We start from the raw sequence: 16663 nt of genomic DNA on the forward strand, positions 1-16663 counted from the left end.
TGTTACAATTTACGGAAAATCTCCCTTGAGTTCATGAAATATTAAGTTTGTTCCGCTTACTTTTTTCATTTTACGCCTTCTTATTTCCAGTTTTACTTTGACTAACGACAAGACGGATTTTTCACGGGAGCATTGGAAGATGCATATTTTTCTAGAACTTTCCTGGAACTTGCACTTCTATGCCAATTCTATCCCCTACTGCCTTTTTCTTATTTCTTCTTTTTGCACGGTACGCGGCTTTATAATCGGGGTATAATTGTCTTTTCAATTTACAATGGTTGTTCGGTCCGATGCTCATTTTAGTCCGAACCTAACCGGTTTAGCTCCAACTTCAGTGTTACTCATGTGCGGCCGATGGTTGAACCAGTTGCTGAGTTGCAGGATGGGTGCGTTTGGGTTCCGATTAATTAGGCAATGAAACTGTCTCTAGAACAGCCATTTAAGGAACGATTTGAGTCGCGACAATCAAATAGTGGTCACTTAGCATCAATGCCGTCGTATAAATAGTAATGTAAGTCGTGTTCTATCAACCGGTTTGGTTCAGTTTCCAGTTGTTATGAGTTGCCCGAACCGGTTCACGTGGGAAATAAATATCTGGTAGTCTTCCTACTGCTTTCCTTCGCGGTCTTCGCTTTCTCCGTTACCGTTCGCGGTGTTTCCCAATCCACTCATCGCCGGAGGAGCCTGCGACGACTTTCATCTCTCATGAGGATCAACAATCGCCTTACTTGTCAATCCGCTTGAGGTAAGCATCCCATCTCGATCAGGGCCTTATTATGATATCCCTTTTTGCTATCAGATATTAGTGTCGATCCTTCAACTTAGGGTTAGATCTTGGATCGGGACTTAGTTTCGTTCTTTAAGTTAGTTTATTTTTTTTATCTATGCCTTTGATTTTTTTTCCTTGTTGTTTTGTTGTGCTGGTTGGTTTACGACCTAAATAAACATCTTTCTTGACAAGACTTTCGCTGGGTAAGTTTCATATCCTGCCATGGGATTTAGGGTCTAATATGATGGATATGTTCATATCTGAGCTTCAAAAAAACTTCAACTTCGGCGTGCTAGTCGTCGATTTAAAATTAATATTTGGCATCATGAAACTTAGGTAAGTTTACTTGATGAACTTGATTTTTTAGTTGAACTTAAGTTGAAATGAATTTTTTTTTTTTGTGAATTTTGTAGTTCACAAAAATTTATTCTTGTATAAGCTGAAGTTTCTTCTTCCCGAGGTGTTCTTGTATAAACTGTTAGAAGTATTTGTGCTATAAGTTTTCACCTTTTATGTTCGAGAATCTATCTTTAACCTACATCGTGACTGAAATATGTTAACCATGAGGCTGGTTCTCTGTGTAATTGCAACTGCATCTGAAATACTTAGAAATTCATGAATTTTGTGGCTGCTTTGTGAAATGCACTTACTGTTGATTATTGTAATTGCTGTTCTTTGTAGGAGCTATGTTTCTCTGATAGTGTTCAGCTGGTTCCTGGATTATTTCTGTGGAGGGTAGATCATATATCATTTATTAGCCTCTGTGTTTCAAATATGTTTGACGGTGGACATAAAGCTCAATATATGGACGGTCAAAGAGAAAAGTTTGTGAGGTTTGCCTATTTCTTACCAAGCATGCCAAGTCAAACTGTTTGTGTCATTCTCTCTCTCTCTCTATGTGTCTACAATTTTCCATTTTTACATCAAGTTCTTTAAAATTTGTAAATATATTTATCAGTTTTAAATATCACTCTATGAGATCTTGTGTATATTCATATGCCCACATACACATACATATGCAATCAGGGATTGACACATGTTAATTTTGATTGATTGACCACTTTGCATGCTTAATCTATCAGGAACTTGAAAAATCTATACATTGGCCCACACATTTTGGAAAATTAGTTGAATTGGATGGCCCCAAAGTTAACATCTCCATTGACTTAATTGGCATTGTTATTTGAAGGTGCATTAGCAGAACTTGAACATGAAACCAATTCAAAAGCTAAAACTATTGGGAAAAGGTCCAGGTTTCAAAAAGCTGCCACCTAGGTTATTTCGACCAACCTCCACTTCGCTTAGGTGGAAGGCACTCCTCATTAACCGGGCCATTTATGTGACAGCGCAGGTGACCCACGTGTTTCAGGTGGTTCAGTGGGAAAAATGGTTTTGGGATAAAAGCTTAGTTGTTGTTGTTATTCACTTACTAAAGATAACCCTAATTTCTATCAACCTCCACCTGAACACCCTTAGGCCTTCCCCTGCATTCTCTGCAGTCTACTGATCCGCCATGTCTACACTTAGGAAACTAGGTGTGTTTCCTAATTTTCCTTTGATTTTTCATTGCATTTTCATTGTTCTTCTTCTCTCTTATTCATTGTGGCCTAGTTTATTATTGTCATTATGCTATAGCTATTCCTTTCACCTTTCCACTGCATTGCTATTGCATTTCTATGAAATTTTCAAGACGTTCACTGTAACCTAGTTATCCTTTTGTGGCATTCTTTCAAGTTGAGATGCTCATGAAAAATTTTAACCAATGTATTGTAAATATTCTCTCACTTTACGCTCTATATGCCTTATGCTATATATGCCAACTATAGGAAACAATCATCAAAATTAGTTACTCGTAGACCAATAGAATATATGATATTTGTGGATGGATTTTATATGATAGGTCGACTATCTTGTTATATCTTCACTATGTATTGCTTTCTTCAATTGAAACTTATCTTGCATTTGATGTAGTCTTATTTTTTGAATAATATTTTAATGCAAACTTCCTAGGCCCTTGCCCAACCACCTCCCATTAACTGATATAGTCTTATTGTTTTAATAATATTTTAATGGCAACTGTCTAGGCCTTGGCCTGACCGCCTTCCTTTTAGAACTGCCCTATAATATCTTGGAAAAATTCAATACCTCAATCTATGTTTTTTGTATTCTTAACAGAGGATTATCCTCAAACCTTGGATGAAGTCACTGTTCATCTTCACTATATGTAGTTAAGACTTGAGATTTTAAAATTTTGACATGATTTACTTTGAAAAGTTTAACAGTGAACTTCCCATAACACCTCTGCTTTCTTATGAAATTAGAAGAGGAAACTGAACCGTATTTGTGAATCTTGAACTCCTCCAAAGGTGGTCCAAATTCCATTATTCTTGTACTTCAAAAGTTGATTATGTGGAAGATATGGTAATGCATAATCTGCAATAGTGGAACTAAAGTTTTTCCGAATAGATGAAAGCATAACATGAATTGTTGAAGAAGATGAATTTTCTTTCTTTATCTGTGTGCACTACATTATTAAATGCTTGTTTTGATTCCTAGGCTTGAAGAGTCAAGTCCTGCGTTGTCATTTTCCTCGGATACGGATAGAAGGAATAGAAGCACATTCAATGTTGAGGGATTTGGTCAAGGATCACACACCTCATTCAAATTCATAAGGGGAGGAGTGAGAAAGGGATCTGAGGGTCTTAAGTTTCTTGGCAGGTCACTTAGATTTGGTGCTTCTAGGGAAGTTTTTCCTGAAGACCTCAAGGTTTCTGAGAAGAAGATTTTTGATCCTCAAGATAAATTTCTGATTATAATGAACAGGCTTTTTGTCATATCATGTATTCTTGCAGTAGCAGTGGATCCTTTGTTTTATTATCTTCCTATAAAAGATGAAAATTGCCTAGGAATAGATCGGAAGTTAGCTGTTGCATCTACTACCTTGCGGACGATCATTGATTGTTTCTATCTTATTCGTATGGCTCTTCAATTTCGTACTGGTTACATTGCCCCATCAACCCGAGTGTTTGGCAGAGGTGAACTTGTAATTGATCCAGCACAGATAGCAAAACATTACTTGAGAAGCAACTTCATTATTGACTTCCTGTCTGTCCTACCACTCCCACAGGTGAGTTGAACTCTTATGTAGTCATCTGGGTATTTGGTATGACCCACATCAAATTCGTTCACATTTACTATGGGAAAATATTATTCTAAATTGACTTTTTTATTTTTTTTGTATGTTAAATTGAGGAGATGTGTTGTATGATACCTCATACTCAATCATGTCGCTTCAGAGTGACACATAAGGTTTCTTTATTTTGATAATTACTCAAGAGAACATGCCAATTAAAGATTTTTTAGACTATTATTTTCTCTCTGCAGCTTTCTGTTAGCCAAATTTCTCGTGTTCATATTAATGGAATTTATCATTTTTCACATTTGCCTATAACATGAATTACAGCTATTTGATCTTGGCTGCATAGTAAGCCAAATTGTTATGGTTAGATCAGAAAATCTGAAGTTATATAGCATGTAGAATCATGTGAATCCCTGACACAATTCAATGCTACCGGTACTCAAGAGGTGATTTGATATCTGTTTATTTGAATGAGAGTGGATATACTACTGTTTTGTAAAAGCCTGTGAGCTAAATACATTATTTTTTCTTTTTGTTATGTTGGGATTAGAAATATAGATGCGCTATATAGATCTCTAATTGTGCTGGCAACTTAAGATTGAGGCGGAAGTGTTCTATCTAACACTGTTAATGACAGTTTCAAACCTTGATGGAAAAGGTGGAGGATAGAATTATGCTCTAATAGGAAGCATAAAATTCTGTTGTCAGCAAGCTAGTAATCATGGATATTGCTTGTTCTTGGTTATATATTGATCCTGTATAACCATAATAAATGGACATGACCCATTCAAAACATTGAGTAGAGATAGAAGCCTTTAAAGCTTGCTCCTCTGAAGTTGAATTTCGGTTCATCTTCTGTTTATGGACCAGCAAGGAGCTCTGTAGTATCAGAGCAGAAAAAGCAGCAGCTTTCATCTTGCTGCAGCAAGACTCAATGGCATCTGAAAACAATTTTGTGCAACCTGTGATTCCATGTTTTGACGGTCACTATGACCATTGGAGTATGCTAATGGAGATTTTCTATGGTCAAAAGAGTTTTGGCTAATCGTTGAATCTGGAATTCAAGCACCAGCACAGATGCAGTCTTGCATGTCCAGAAAATAGAGTTGGAAGGGAGAGAGCTCAAAGACTTGAAGGCAAAAAAATTACCTTTTCCAGGCAATTGATCGTCCCATCTTGGAAACAATTCTTAGCAAAAAAACTTCCAAAGATATTTGGGATTCCATTTCATCAATTAGAGATGAAATATACATGTAAGAAATCGCTTGGCTTGAAAGATGTAAATTTCAAGCTTGAAAGTGCATCTCTACAAAACATTGATGCAAGGCTTGGCTTGCAGTGCAATTCCTCTAGGCTAGTAGACCATAATATTTACATTCGTGGTAATTGTGTATTTGATGGCTTTCCTGGCATGTCTTATTTTTATACTGGCAGTCTGTGGTATTTATAACTTGACTTCGTCTAAACCCTCAATTAATAAATGCAGATTGTAGTTTGGAGGTTTCTTCATAGAAATAAAGGATCAGATGTACTGGCTACAAAAAATGCATTGTTTGTTATTGTTCTGCTTCAGTATATCCCTAGATTATTCCGCATTATTCCTTTAACATCAGAGTTGAAAAGGACTGCTGGTGTCTTTGCTGAAACTGCTTGGGCTGGTGCTGCATATTATTTATTGTGGTTCATGCTAGCTTGCCATGTAAGTGGTTACTTTCTATGGTTTACCTACTTGATTTACATCTTTTACATTCTTGTTTTTCTGTAGATTAACTAAGATCTCCTTCCGACAATGGTACCAGAAGAAACTTACAATAATGGAACTTTTCCCGTGTTCTATGATTTTGCATGCTTAACCTGATGGACTTTGCAAGTTTCATTGGTTGGTTGATTATTAATCAACTATTCCTTGAAACAAATTAATAAATGAGTTTATGGTATTAGGTTGAGATCTCACTAGATGCTCTCAATTTGTTTTTTATATGGGTGGTTGATCTTGAGATTTCTAATTGCAGTTAAGTAAATCAATTGTTGTTGACTATCAGCCAGTTTCAGATAGTTCATCTTGTTTCCATCTGGATCACTAACTTTCAAATTGGTTCCTGTGAATCCTTCCATTAAATTTATTACAATTATGAGTAACAAACAAGTGGTGTTGGTAATGATTAAATACTCACATCATGTTCCTAGTAGCATAATTACCCACACATACATGCCACATTCATGAAAAAATAATCACTCGTGAGGTTGCTAATAAAAGGGCAGTCTGATGCACAAAACTCTACCAATGTGGGTCTCAGAGAATGGTCTATTGTACATAGTTTTATCCTGTTTTGCAAGAAGTTGTTTCTGCGACTCAAACCTTCACATGGCTGTTAATATAATAGGATATTATGCTAATTAGGGATAACAGCTAGTAAAGTACCTAAAAAAACCAAATGATTGTCTACTTGAATGAAAAAATGGAATTTTCTCAAAAATCTTATGCAAAATATTATATGAAGAACAAATGATGTTGTCCAGGTTGTTGGTTCTTTCTGGTACTTGTTGTCTGTTGAGCGAGAAGATGATTGTTGGCAGTCAGCTTGTAAGCAACAGAATGACACGTGCATCACAAATTACTTATATTGCGGCAATGAAGATCTTGATGGTTTTCTCAAGTGGAATGCCAGCTTTATTCTGGAGCGATGTAATGCTGATGATAGCAATAATGCTTTTTTCCAATTTGGAATCTATGAGCAGGCTTTGACTTCGGGTATTGTGGCATCTAACCATTTCATTTCCAAAATTGCTTACTGCTTCTGGTGGGGATTGCAGAATGTAAGGTACTAGTCCTACTTCTCATCATCGTTTCAGTAGAATAGTATGTATTATTTTTTTTGTCATGATTCTTATTTCTTAGTTTGTTAGCTAGCTTGTATTGTCTATGCTAACTAAAGGTTGAAACTATTCCACCGTCTGTTGGCTATTATGTATGATCAATGAATTTAACTTCAAGTAGTTTGAATATGGTTGCTGCACTTGCCGTGTTCAGGCATATAATCAAGTGAACCTTAACAGTATGACAGCTAAGGCAACCTTAACGGGTGAAACCAGGACTTTCACTATTTTAAATTTTTTGTATTCTCCAGTGATCGGGCCTGATCTTCTCCCGTTAGAGATATTTCAATTCAACCAGACTGATCTGGTCAGGTCTACTTATTATAGTTGAACGCAAAAAACAAAATTATTTTTATACAGTTGGAGATTTTATACAGGTGCTTACAGGCGTGTTAGAATTTTTTTATTGGCATAATATTAGAGACCTTGGAATCAATCTGTCCATGATGAGTTATTTTATCGAATGGAGAACTTTTTATCCAATGGTTTCTATGTGACAATTTCCTTTTTATTGTTTGTTATATCATGGATGTGCTTAGTTACTCTTGTGACAAGCTAAATAACGAAAGGTTGTCATATGCGTTATTTCTGCCCGAAATTTAATCCATCAACAATTGATGTAGCTGACTTTGTTTGAACCATTTTCTTCCTATTAGATATCATTTTATCTATTAATAATTCTATGAAGTCCTCTCCAGCCAACTTTGAATTCTCATTAATGATTTAATGAATCGAAACTATGTGGGTGCTTGTGCTCATTCACTTCTATGCAGAAACAGTTGAGACCTAGAAGCAACATCGCTTGGGCATTTACCAAATATTTCATCTGCTGTGCCTTTCTATGTATAAGAATTTTTCGTTGCTATCTACGCTGATAGGAAAACTTACCCATGGATATAGTTCATTTTAAATCATTCGCTAATGGGGTTAAGTTCATGGTAGTAGCCTTGTAAACTTCAGTTGAATGTTTTGCAATCTCCAATGTGAGATCAATTCGAGAGGTAGGTCATATTTAATATTTTGTATGGGAAGGTTCTAAGTTAAGGCAGTGTGGAGCAAAAAGAAAGATATTAAGGACTTGGCATCTGTAACTTACCCCGAAAGCTGCTGCATTGACTAATGAACTTTTCAAATTATGTGGAACAGTACGCTAGGCCAAGGGCTGCAAACAAGCACTTATCTTGGGGAGGTGATCTTCTCAATCATCATCGCTGTTCTTGGACTTGTACTGTTTGCCCTCCTTATCGGTAACATGCAGGTACTGCCAGTGGCCTCGATTTTCCGTTTGTCATCATAAGTCACGACCAGTAGCTCTAGGCAAGGATCTTGTGATACAGTGGGGTTGACTTATCAAATACTGTTATTATTCTTCCAGACATATCTTCAATCGATGACGATACGGCTCGAAGAGATGCGAGTTAAGAGGCGTGACTCAGAACAGTGGATGCATCACCGTATGCTACCACCAGACCTCAGACAGCGTGTCCGTCGATATGATCAGTACAAGTGGTTGGAGACGAGAGGTGTGGATGAAGAAGGTTTGGTTCAGAGCCTTCCCAAGGATCTTCGGCGGGATATCAAGCGTCATCTTTGTTTAGCCTTGGTTAGGAGGGTAGGCTTCTCTCTCTGTTCATCATTACTTACTTGTCATCAGATAATCAACATCTATAACTGACTCATCTTATGTGCAGGTTCCTTTATTTGAGAAGTTGGATGAGCGTTTGCTAGATGCAATTTGTGAAGGACTCAAACCTAGTCTGTACACAGAGAACACATACATTCTGAGAGAGGGGGATCCCGTGGACGAAATGCTCTTCATCATTCGTGGGAGCTTGGAGAGCATAACTACTGATGGAGGAAGAAGCGGGTTCTTCAACCGAACTCTTCTTCAAGAGCGTGATTTCTGCGGTGAGGAGCTCTTGACTTGGGCACTAGATCCAAAGTCCGGTGGCAACCTACCAACTTCCACGAGGACCGTGAGAGCACTGAATGAAGTTGAAACATTCTCACTGAATGCTGATGAACTCAAGTTCGTGGCGAGCCAGTTCAGACGTCTCCACAGCCGGCAAGTCCAGCATACATTTCGATTCTACTCACAGCAATGGAGGATGTGGGCAGCTTGCTTCATCCAAGCCGCGTGGAGACGCTATGTCAAGCGGAAGATGGCCGAGCTTCTGCAGAAGGAAGAAGAAGAAAGACGGAGAAATAACTTGGTGAAAGGCACCACAAGCCTTGGTGCGGCCATCTACGCATCGAGATTCGCTGCCAACGCGATGCGAGGTGTTCATCGGCTTCGGAACAGGAGGGCCCTTGGATTGGTGAGGTTGCAAAAACCACCCGAGCCTGATTTCACTGCAGAAGGTGCTGATTGAATCCAATTCCCTGTTGGAGATGTGTGCACGAGGTAATTCTATATTCACTTAGCTTATAAGGGATTGATAACTCTGCCTGCTTTTCCAAGTATTTGTGTTTCATATTTAGAATGATAAAGTAGTATACAAGTGTGCCTAGACTAGAGATGTGATGATTGATTCATTAGCTTCAGGTTTAATTGTAAATCATCTATTAATATTACAAATCCACAATCCAACACTAACTAGCAAAACTTGCCAGGAGAGGTTGAATTCTTCACTATCAACTATTTAGCTTTCAACCCGTATAACCTACGACCGTGAGGTGTTTAATCTTATCGCTTCTGTTTCAAATGATCGATAATTATCTAGTAGTTAAGACTAGCTATTCAGCTAATGAGTTGCCAGTTTAGAAAAAGTGATGGAGCACTTTGCCTAAACCCTCTTAGGAATGAATACAGAATACTATGGAAATAGAAAACAAGACATTTCCCCAAACAATATTTAGATAATATTTTATATTAATTTATATCAAGGTTCTTAGATTTCCCCAATTCTTTAGAGCATGAGATAAGTTGTCAAAATTATAAAATTGATAATTTTTATCCAATATGTAATAATTTGCGGCAAATGGAGCCAAAATTAAGCTAGAAAAGATATTAGTACTTGATCATATCAAAATTAGAATGAAAATAAGTTGTTTAAAGTTCATTAGCATTTTTTTGTCCCTCAATATATAAGTTCCTCAACTTTTCATCAGGAATTTTAACAAATCACGTCCTTGTTACCAATTCATTCCCTAGCATTTATTTTTTCTTGGCTTATCCTCAATTCTAGTGCAAGTTGTTAGAAAATCAGCTTGCAGCATGATTTTCTGGCAAAAGTAGATATTTGAGTTTTCCCCCATTTAAGATGATTATTTAGGAGTTTTTCATAACTAAGCTTAGGTTTTAACTTGTCAAGTTGACTGCTTGGTAAAAAGTGGCATAAAAACCCCATAAGTTGAGAGCCAGCTGAAGAGTTGGGCATTCTCGGATGCATCAGTTGAGAATGTTAGGTTTGTTGATCTTAATCTGTGAATCCAGCCCCTTTTGTGGCAGTAAAGGCGAAACCGTCACCTTGGCAGCCCCTCCAAGGTGACCCCCTACTATTTGGAAGGGAGATTAATCACGGGAGGCTTCATCCAACAAAAACAACGCATGCAAGGATGAGTTGAGGCAACCACAGGGCATTCCGCACTTGTTGGGAATCGACCCTCGGCCTATTGACAGCAACACCCTTGTATGAACCAACTATGTCAACCCATGAGGTGAATCCAATCCCTTTTTGATTGAACTTTAGGTGGATTTCATATACCTCAAAAAAGTACCCAAAAAATAAGGTAGAATGATCACTGAACATCTGAGATTTGATCTGTGGTTGAACAGTGGACTCACCCCTAGGATCATTGCGATTGACACGCTTTTCTTCTTAATATCAGATATTAACATACAGTCATTAGTAATGGATCAAAGTCATGGAAGCAGACTTTTAGTTGTACCGCCCACTATTTGAAAGGATATAATAGTTCCTTCCGGGTGCGTGTTAATTGATGATGGGGCAACACTTCGACATTTCACTTCTACAGGGAAGTCTCCTGGGAGGAATTCCTCCAGGCTTATTACAGCTTTTCATAGAGGGGGTAGATTGAAGTGATTGCAGCAGAAAGCTGACCTGAAATAGAAATATAATTCTGTCTGTTGGCTTTGTAGAAAGATCAAACATGACCATAATTATTCTTCTCATATCATTCTAATACAATGGATTGAGGGGGTGCATCTATGCCACCAGAGGAAATGCTATATGATAGAAGAGTTCTCTTCACCGCGTAAGATCACTGGAGGTTCCCTTTTTTTTGTTCTTCTTGCCCAGTAAAGTGGAACAAAGAAAGGTTGCTTGCTACCAAGCCAAGAGCTTGCAAAATGATTTTCGAATGAAAGTTAGATATTGAGTTTCTCCCAACCTATGATAATCAGTTTGATGTTTAATCCTCTTCCAATTTAAGATGGCCATTTTGGGTTCTCTCACCCTTTCAAAGTTGATATTATATTGTCATTTTTCACCATGTAAGTTTTATTTCCAAATCAACTTGGAAGTAACTTAGAAATCTAATTCTTTTATTTCAAAAGCCATACCACAATGGCCTTGAGTTTATCGATAAATTGCTCATTTTATCTCACTTCAATTCCTTCAAATTCTGAAACTGTAGTTGGCCAATACTGAAGAATTCATTGATGGCCAATTTACTGGAAACCTGGGGGAGATTCTCATAAGGTAGGCTTTTCAAGATCTTCTTCCATGAACTTTAGTATTATTTTTTTTATTAATTTTGTTTTCATTTTGCAGGTGCAACAATGTTTTGTATCTTCGAGGTGTGCCAGAGGATGAAGAGATTGAAGACGCTGATTGAGGATGGTTATTTTCTCGTTCTTATTTTACAAACTTTGCATGCACATTTTAATGCAGTCAGATTATTGTAACCTAGTGAAACTTGAATTGGAATTTTTTAGATTGTATGTATTTTACGTCTTGCACTAAGAACTGATACTGGATGAACTTAAGCTCCTTTTTACCTCCGATCACTGAAGGGCCACTTAGTTTTTTTGATGTAAAATTAAAAAAAAAAAAACTCATGAGTTTGTGTGACTATGGTTTGGGTCGTGAGCTCACGACCTCCGCACAAACTCATGACTAGGCTACTACAAGCTCATGGCTTGAGATGAGGTCAAGTCATCGTGACTAGGCTACTGCATAAGCTTTTTTCTTTTTTTTTTTTTCATGAATTTTTTTACATGTTTGCTGGAAATTGAGGGGAAAATAATTGTATAATTAACACCAAATTTGCTAAGATTATAATAATAACATTTTTTTAATCCCCATGGGATGTCTAATTGCGGTATGTCCAATCGATTAGAGGCGGTAGATGAGCAATTACCTTTTTATTACAATAATAATAACATTTTAATCATAAATTTAAATCAAACATCATTGGCTTAAATTAATAATAATTTAATATTTTCTTATCGAAATAAGCCGAATATTTTCTTAGGGTTTTAACGGCCGAACCAACTTGAACCGGCAAACGGTCGCGATTTTGAATTTCTTTTTCCGGTTCATTGACCCTAAAGTTGTCCGTCGACTTTATTGTTCGATCGGGTCGGCCTTCTTCTCCAATAGCTCAAGCGATCACATCGTCACTCGCCGGCGCGCCCTTATTCTTCCCCGGCAACGCCGCTGGTTTCTTAACACTGCCGCCTGTGTCCGTGCCGGAGAAGTAATCTCTCTCTATTCTATCTCCTTACCACTGGAGACGTCTGCCGATAGGGCACTTGTCAATGAGATCAAAGTAAATGCATTCGAATGATTACTGGAGAATGGAAGGGACTTATTGGATCTGATGAAAGATGGAGCTCAGGTGGAGTCGAATAGCGAAGAGCAGAAATCTGGGGAAAAATTGCCTTGCTGCTAACATTTTCAAAACATCCTTATCGATTCAGCTTCTGCTTCAGAGACTCTACAGGTAAAGATTTTGTTTTCTTTTCATGAAGGTTTTCTGAAATTGGAGAAAGCTTTAGAAGATGATACCGCGATCTGAGTACTTTGGAAAATGGTGGATCAGAGGGTGCGAATGATACCATTCTGTCAGAACCGATCAGGTTGAGTTTACGAGTGAAAATCATACTAAGAAGAGAAGAAGAAGAAATCAAAGGCTTCTTCCTATGATGGCGAGGTTGGTGATTTAGTTAATGATGAGACTTCAACTGAGGAAGCTCTGTAAAGAGGATCATGACTGGAGCGAAGAGTTCTTCAGCTGTCGAGAGCATCCAAAAGCCTCAAATTTGGTCTGCATAGATCAGCTTTATTTAGCAGTAATGGGCAAGATTGATGGAAATGTTGGAAGATGGCTTGATGCAACTTCTTTTGAATGTCTAGAAATGCTTTGATGGTGTGAGCTTGCTGATCATCAGTAGTGCTTGTTTCGATTCACAATTCGCTACAATGTGATGAACTTCTATGCAAAACCAGGAGTATGAGATTTGTCAAGCTCATCTTAGGTTTTACAGACTTGATTGATAAAAAGCCACTTGCAACATGGAGAATTATTCAAAACATACATTGCTGCAGCATTATCTTTATTTAACTTGTAAAGCTTCTAACTTGAAAGATTCAGCCTTACAGTTGCTACACAAATCTGAAACATATAACTAGTTAACTTCCCACTGTTCTGCAATTGCCATATTAATGTTTACTGGGTGTCTGACATGAACAAACTAGGGTGATTGAGGCCTGATGCTAACCCTTGCCCTCCTCTCCAAAAATGTTGGTTTTACAGGAGTAGAAGATATCTGAGCCCTACAAGTCAGCATGGCCACTATGTCAGACATTGGAGGCCTCAAGTCTGGGTGTAGCTGAAGGCACAGCAGAGCAACTTGGCACACCTGCAACACTTCTTTCTCCACTGTTCCTTCATCTAGTAATTTTGGATCCACTATTTCCCTCACCTTTGATCTTTCATAGAGCTTCCATGTCTGCAAGATGATAATTGCTTTAACTTTATTTTATTTGTTTGTGCAGATTTTGACTTGAACTGAAGATGGATTCAGAAATGGAGGAGCAAGGAAAGGGAGATGAGAGTTTACATATTCTGGAAGGTATTGCATCTCAATTGGAAGAGAAAGATCCGTGTTGGTCCTGCAACTGATGATCTCCAGCACAAGAACACCGAAGCTGTAGATGTCGGCTTTTGCCGAAAGCTCACCTCGCAGAGCATATTCAGGTGCACAATACCCTCTGAATTTTAGACAATGCTATGGAATGATTTTGTTGAACTATTTTACAGAAAAAATATCCTCGTATATTGGTTTTAGCAAGAGCTGCCCCATATAATCAATTGCTAAAACACACTCCAAATTGATTTGTAAAATGATCCTCATATTTTCGGAGAGTAGACTGATTTGCAAATCAATTTGTGCCCAAACTTGGAACAAGGATGACCTACTTTACTGTCTTGGATGCTTAAAATGTTCAACTTCTACTGTCTTGAAGTTGAATATGGTGTAAATTTATACTTTTCAAATAGCAAGTTAATTTACAAACCAGCTTGTGAGTTGAAAAATGACCAAGAATCGGATTTTTAAGAGCACAAGTTAATTTGTAAATCAATTTGCACTCAAATTTAGGGCAAAACTAACCTATTTTAGGGTCTTCAATGGTTGAAATGTTCATCTTTAACCTTAGAGTTGACTAGCGTGCCAATTTGTGTTATAGGTAGGGTTCCTTTTGAGGGAACAAATATCACTAACAATTTATTATGTGGACTACTTTTGATAAACTGTCCTACGTTCAACATGAAAATTAACTCACAGAGTTCCTGCAAATCTTGTGCTGAGATAAGTTTGATCCTCTGGGAAGAACTTGGCCAGACCGAAGTCGCTGATCTTAGGCTGAAATTTCTCATCTAGGAGGATGTTGCTGGCCTTGATATCTCTATGAACAATCCTCAAGTTGGAGTCCTCATGCAGGTACTGCAATCCCCGCGCTACTCCGACAATGATTTCAAATCGCGTCTTCCAGTCTAGAGATTTCCCACTCTTTCCTATTTGATCACCATGCTCAACATGTCAAAACCATGATTATATACAAGCAAACAAAGCGGTCAATATGTTCCATAGGAAAAATTAGATAGTAACACCAGATATGATCTTGTTCAAGCTTCCATTGGTCATGTACTCATAGACGAGCAGGCGCTCTGAGCCTTCCGAGCAGCACCCAACGAGGCAAACTAGATTCTTGTGTTGGATGCTCGTCAACATTCTGACCTCTGCAAGGAACTCCGACTCACCTTGCTGAGATTTTCCAACACTTAGTTGCTTCACCGCAATGATCCTTCCATCATCTAACACTCCCTGTTCAAGAAATATAGTCTTGCATAGAGCTCAATGACAACGATGAAGAACAAGATAGATATCAACCTTATAGACTGGACCAAATCCACCTCCGCCTAGTTGATTCTTCGGGTGGAAATCCTTTGTTGCTTTCTTCAGAGTTCGATAACTGAAGTAAGAAACCATCCGAAGATTGCCACTGAAGGAATCAGGAACTGAAATTCAACAGAAACAAAACTAACTCATCCATCATTTTTTTCCACATATGATGAAGAAGATGGTGATGGAGTTTACAAATGGGGCCTTTGGTGGAGTTGGCAATCTTCCACAACGACCCCTTCTGCTTCCTGCACCTCCAGCAAAACACCATGAGTGCAAAACCAACAAGAAGTGAAGCTACCGCGACGCTGATAAAGAGCAAAAGTGATGCTTGCTGCATTGGAGCTGCAAAGTCTGGTACAAGATCATCAGTGTTGGCTTGTTTTTGATCCAATTATTGTTAGAATTATATGTTTCAATGGCAGTAAAGATCGAAGGTACCTTGGAGAAACTGAGGTGGCATCAATCTGCTGGCTCTTCAGCATAATATGATCTCTTCATGCTCGTGGAGGAAGAGGGGGCATCGTTGGGAACAAGAAGGGGGGTGGGGGGGTGGGGGGGCGAAAAAGGTATTATTTTCAGTTATTTGAATCCGATACCAATATGCTTTAGTTGACTGGAAGTTTCGAATTCAAGTTGAGTTTGGGTTTCCTTGGATTGTGTGTGCTTGCATGTTTCATATATTTATTATCAATTGGGGTCAAACCTACAGCTAATGACCAGATAAATCTCTCTTTAATTACTCAATAATTGTCATTTTTCATTTGTTTTGAACCTTGAGAAAGAAACAATTGGACCAAGTCTTGTAATTAATTAATATTTTGTGATTAATTGAACAGAAAGTTAATAATAAGGAGAAAATTGGATTTAAATACTTGTGGACGGCAGCAGCTTAGTTTCCAATGCTGGATCAATTCAATCTCACATACTTACAAAATATGAAAAATAATATATTATGGTGTAATTTTTTTTTTAAAATAATTTAATAACTACAAATAATGGAATTTAGTTATAAAGTAGTTAACATAACATAACACAAATTGCCATCCTCTATTTTTATTTTCATGATGTACTTATTTATCCTAAGGCGATAAACAAGCCAAGTCAAGTTAAGATTTGTGGTGTTTAAGTTTGTTTGATAATGTAATCGAACTGAGTCAAGCCGAATCTAAAATGAATCAAGTCGTTAAAATGATTGTTTAAGCTTGGATTAATTTCTTTTTTATAAGCTTAAGCTTGGTTTGAGCTTCACTTGAGCTCGATTCATTTAGATGTTATCGAGCTTTGTTTGAAACTTTTAAATTTTAAACTTATTTGATTAGTTATTGAACTTCATAATATAAATTTATTAGTTCATTTTGAAAGTTTTTTTTTTATTTATTTAGCAAGTTGAAAAGAATTTTATTGATGGACATGGTTCACGAACATTGTTCAGAAATATTGTCTACGAACATTGTTCACAAATCTTGTTTACGAACATTGTTCACAAATATTATTCATGAGC

General features: G+C 37.5%; 3 protein-coding genes and 1 long non-coding RNA gene across 5 annotated transcripts; 3 read left to right on the forward strand and 1 right to left on the reverse strand.

Moving 5' to 3' along the window:
• The first annotated feature begins 591 nt into the window (after positions 1-591).
• Positions 592-9381, forward strand: LOC122018799 (probable cyclic nucleotide-gated ion channel 5). Its single transcript, XM_042576212.1, has 8 exons — positions 592-745; positions 1451-1602; positions 3326-3896; positions 5395-5607; positions 6429-6730; positions 7932-8043; positions 8161-8397; positions 8477-9381. Exons 2-8 carry the CDS (start codon positions 1544-1546, stop codon positions 9155-9157), a joined length of 2175 nt encoding a protein of 724 aa, XP_042432146.1. The 5' UTR covers positions 592-745; positions 1451-1543; the 3' UTR covers positions 9158-9381.
• Positions 9382-10730: 1349 nt separating this feature from the next.
• Positions 10731-11757, forward strand: LOC122019586 (probable small nuclear ribonucleoprotein F). The gene is made up of 3 exons (XM_042577041.1): positions 10731-10817; positions 11385-11449; positions 11522-11757. Exons 1-3 carry the CDS (start codon positions 10731-10733, stop codon positions 11583-11585), a joined length of 216 nt encoding a protein of 71 aa, XP_042432975.1. The 3' UTR covers positions 11586-11757.
• Positions 11758-12320: 563 nt separating this feature from the next.
• Positions 12321-15632, forward strand: LOC122018789. 2 transcript variants are annotated; one of them, XR_006121903.1, is made up of 4 exons: positions 12321-12695; positions 13509-13649; positions 13751-13952; positions 15335-15632. It is a non-coding gene; the product is annotated as an uncharacterized LOC122018789 (long non-coding RNA). The 2 variants fall into 2 exon arrangements; XR_006121904.1 differs by having other exon boundaries at positions 15338-15632.
• On the reverse strand, positions 12741-15696 carry LOC122018788 (putative serine/threonine-protein kinase). The gene is made up of 7 exons (XM_042576202.1): positions 15601-15696; positions 15355-15513; positions 15148-15275; positions 14866-15081; positions 14540-14787; positions 13816-13966; positions 12741-13704 (listed from the first exon to the last, which is right to left on the reverse strand). The coding sequence occupies exons 1-7, from the start codon at positions 15620-15622 to the stop codon at positions 13447-13449; spliced, it is 1182 nt and encodes a 393-aa protein (XP_042432136.1). The 5' UTR covers positions 15623-15696; the 3' UTR covers positions 12741-13446.
• Between the last annotated feature and the right edge of the window lie 967 nt (positions 15697-16663).

This window comes from Zingiber officinale, chromosome 9A, assembly GCF_018446385.1.
Source record: "Zingiber officinale cultivar Zhangliang chromosome 9A, Zo_v1.1, whole genome shotgun sequence".
NCBI lineage: Eukaryota > Viridiplantae > Streptophyta > Magnoliopsida > Zingiberales > Zingiberaceae > Zingiber > Zingiber officinale.

Coding starts and splice junctions, on each gene's coding strand:
- LOC122018788 (XM_042576202.1), bottom strand. CDS start 15,622: ATGCCACCTCAGTTTCTCCAAG. Junction 15,276..15,354: donor CTCCACCAAAGGCCCCATTT/GTAAACTCCATC, acceptor GTTGAATTTCAG/TTCCTGATTCCTTCAGTGGC. Junction 13,705..13,815: donor TGCAATACCTTCCAGAATAT/GTAAACTCTCAT, acceptor ATCATCTTGCAG/ACATGGAAGCTCTATGAAAG.
- LOC122018799 (XM_042576212.1), top strand. CDS start 1,544: ATGTTTGACGGTGGACATAAAGCTCAATATATGGACGGTCAAAGAGAA. Junction 6,731..7,931: donor TGGGGATTGCAGAATGTAAG/GTACTAGTCCTA, acceptor TATGTGGAACAG/TACGCTAGGCCAAGGGCTGC. Junction 8,044..8,160: donor TCCTTATCGGTAACATGCAG/GTACTGCCAGTG, acceptor TTATTCTTCCAG/ACATATCTTCAATCGATGAC.
- LOC122019586 (XM_042577041.1), top strand. CDS start 10,731: ATGGGGCAACACTTCGACATTTCACTTCTACAGGGAAGTCTCCTGGGA. Junction 10,818..11,384: donor TACAGCTTTTCATAGAGGGG/GTAGATTGAAGT, acceptor CTGAAACTGTAG/TTGGCCAATACTGAAGAATT. Junction 11,450..11,521: donor CTGGGGGAGATTCTCATAAG/GTAGGCTTTTCA, acceptor TTCATTTTGCAG/GTGCAACAATGTTTTGTATC.